Here is a 1,900-nt window from a genome sequence, read left to right as displayed (position 1 = left end):
ATTCCAGCCTGTAGCCAGAGGAGTTATAGGAAGAGAGTGGGCACTCGCAAATTGACGAGACAAGAAACAATGGGAGGCTCCAGAGTCAAAGAGTGATAAAGCAGGAACAAAAGAAACAAGAACCTTGCCTATTATAGGAGGAGATAATACAACTAACTTAGTACTCATAACAATCCTATTATGATATCATCAAGTAATGCTAAATAAGGAAGTTCATATGCAAATAAAACTAAGATGAACAATTCTTACCAGTGATAACCTGGTCGTTCTCTTCAGCTTCCACAGCTGACATCATAAACGTCTAACGCGGTGGTTGCTGCCTTTGTGCTTCCTAATAAAACTGCTTCTGAGGAAGAAGAGGTCCTGCTCGGGGATAGGGTCCCTGCTGAGCCGATGCTACTGGGACAGGTCGAGGTGGAGCTGGAAGAGCTGCCCGAACTGAAGGTAGGGGAAAGCGGGCCTGCTGTCTCTGCGGAAAGTCTCGACTGACATGACCGGGGGACCTATAGTTAAAGAACAGATGAAGACGCCTGGGGCAATCCTGCTGGGTATGCCCAGCGTGACCATAATAGGAACACTTCACCGAAGGTTGGCCGAGAGTCTGCACTCCAGGGCGCTGATAAGGGTGACTCTGAGTGAATGGTTAACGCTGAGAATCCTGCTGCCTCTGTGAGGCCTGCTGCTGCTGCCTCAAAGGGGGACTCTCGACATTCCAGGCCGGAGATGCTGGTGTCCTGCTCTGAGTCACGTGTGAGTCTTTAGGTTCCTTATGCACACTCTCGATCTTGCGTGCTACATCCAGTACTGCATCTTGGGTCGCCAAAGCTCTACCTGCTAGAGTTATCCTAATGTACTTGTCTAGACCCTTCTGAAACTGATGACATCTAAACATAGGGTCTGTAACCAAGTGGGGAGCATATCGGCTAAAACTCGGCCTCGTACTCATCAACTGATCGGCCTCCCTGCTTGAGCTCAACAAATCTACGTAGGAGTTCATCCCGAGCCGACTGAGGAAAATACTTCCTGTTGAAGCGCTCTATGAACGTCTCCCATAGGATTGGTCTCTCCAGATGAGTCTTCTCAGCTGCCCACCATATCCGAGCGGTGTTGGTGAGCTGAATATCCATAAGGTCTACCCATTCAGTAGGGGCAATACGGGTCACCATGAGAATAGTCTCTGTGACCTTCAAGAACTCCTCTGCTGCTAGATGTCCTTCGGCACCAGAGAAAGAAGGAGGCCGCATATACCGGAACTCCCTAACACTAGGTTCAGAGCGAGGAGGATGCTGGTGAGGCTCCCGTGACAATTTCCCGGCCAGATGCTGCTGATTCGTCGCCAGTCCCTGAATCATTGCCAGAAGTTGGCGAGGGTCCACTTCGGGCGGTAGGTCACAACTACCGGACGGGTTACCATTGCTATGTGTATCCACCATGGTTCTGAAGGGAAGCGAGGATCAAGAGGAAAACTAAGGTCAAAATCAAAACTAAAATTTAGTAAGACAGGAACTAAAACATAGTTATTAAGATAATAGGATAAGAGTTCAAATATAGTCTTACGGATGAAATATGATATGCGTCTAAATTATTCATTATATTCTCACTGGTGGGAACTCGGGACCGTGACCTGCGTGGGCCACCAACAAAAACTATCACGTCCCGCTTCCCAAAATACCAGGGAATCAGAATGTGAACAAGCCCGCGACATATTAGACTGAGGAGAAATAAGTACTAGACCCCTTCTGCTCAATTTAATACGCTAAGCATCAAGCAAATATAAAGCAAAGACACAGGTCCCCGATCATAGTAGTGAGAATATAATAAACAACTCAGAACAAAATAATGCATATCACAACTGAAACATCATCCCAGACATAATATTCGAGCCAAACATGACCTTATA

General features: G+C 47.2%; 1 protein-coding gene across 1 annotated transcript; it reads right to left on the bottom strand.

Moving 5' to 3' along the window:
* On the bottom strand, positions 924 to 1,433 carry LOC109823392. The gene has a single exon (XM_020389669.1). It carries the CDS (start codon positions 1,431 to 1,433, stop codon positions 924 to 926), a length of 510 nt encoding a protein of 169 aa, XP_020245258.1.

The sequence above is a fragment of the Asparagus officinalis genome, chromosome 9, assembly GCF_001876935.1.
Source record: "Asparagus officinalis chromosome 9, Aspof.V1, whole genome shotgun sequence".
Classification (NCBI taxonomy): Eukaryota; Viridiplantae; Streptophyta; class Magnoliopsida; order Asparagales; family Asparagaceae; genus Asparagus; species Asparagus officinalis.
The sequence above is the reverse complement of the archived record's forward strand: the minus strand, read 5'-3'. Positions and strand labels throughout refer to the sequence as shown.

What these genes read in the sequence shown, in the direction of transcription:
- LOC109823392 (XM_020389669.1), bottom strand. Translation starts at nt 1,433, where the DNA reads ATGGTGGATACACATAGCAATGGTAACCCGTCCGGTAGTTGTGACCTA.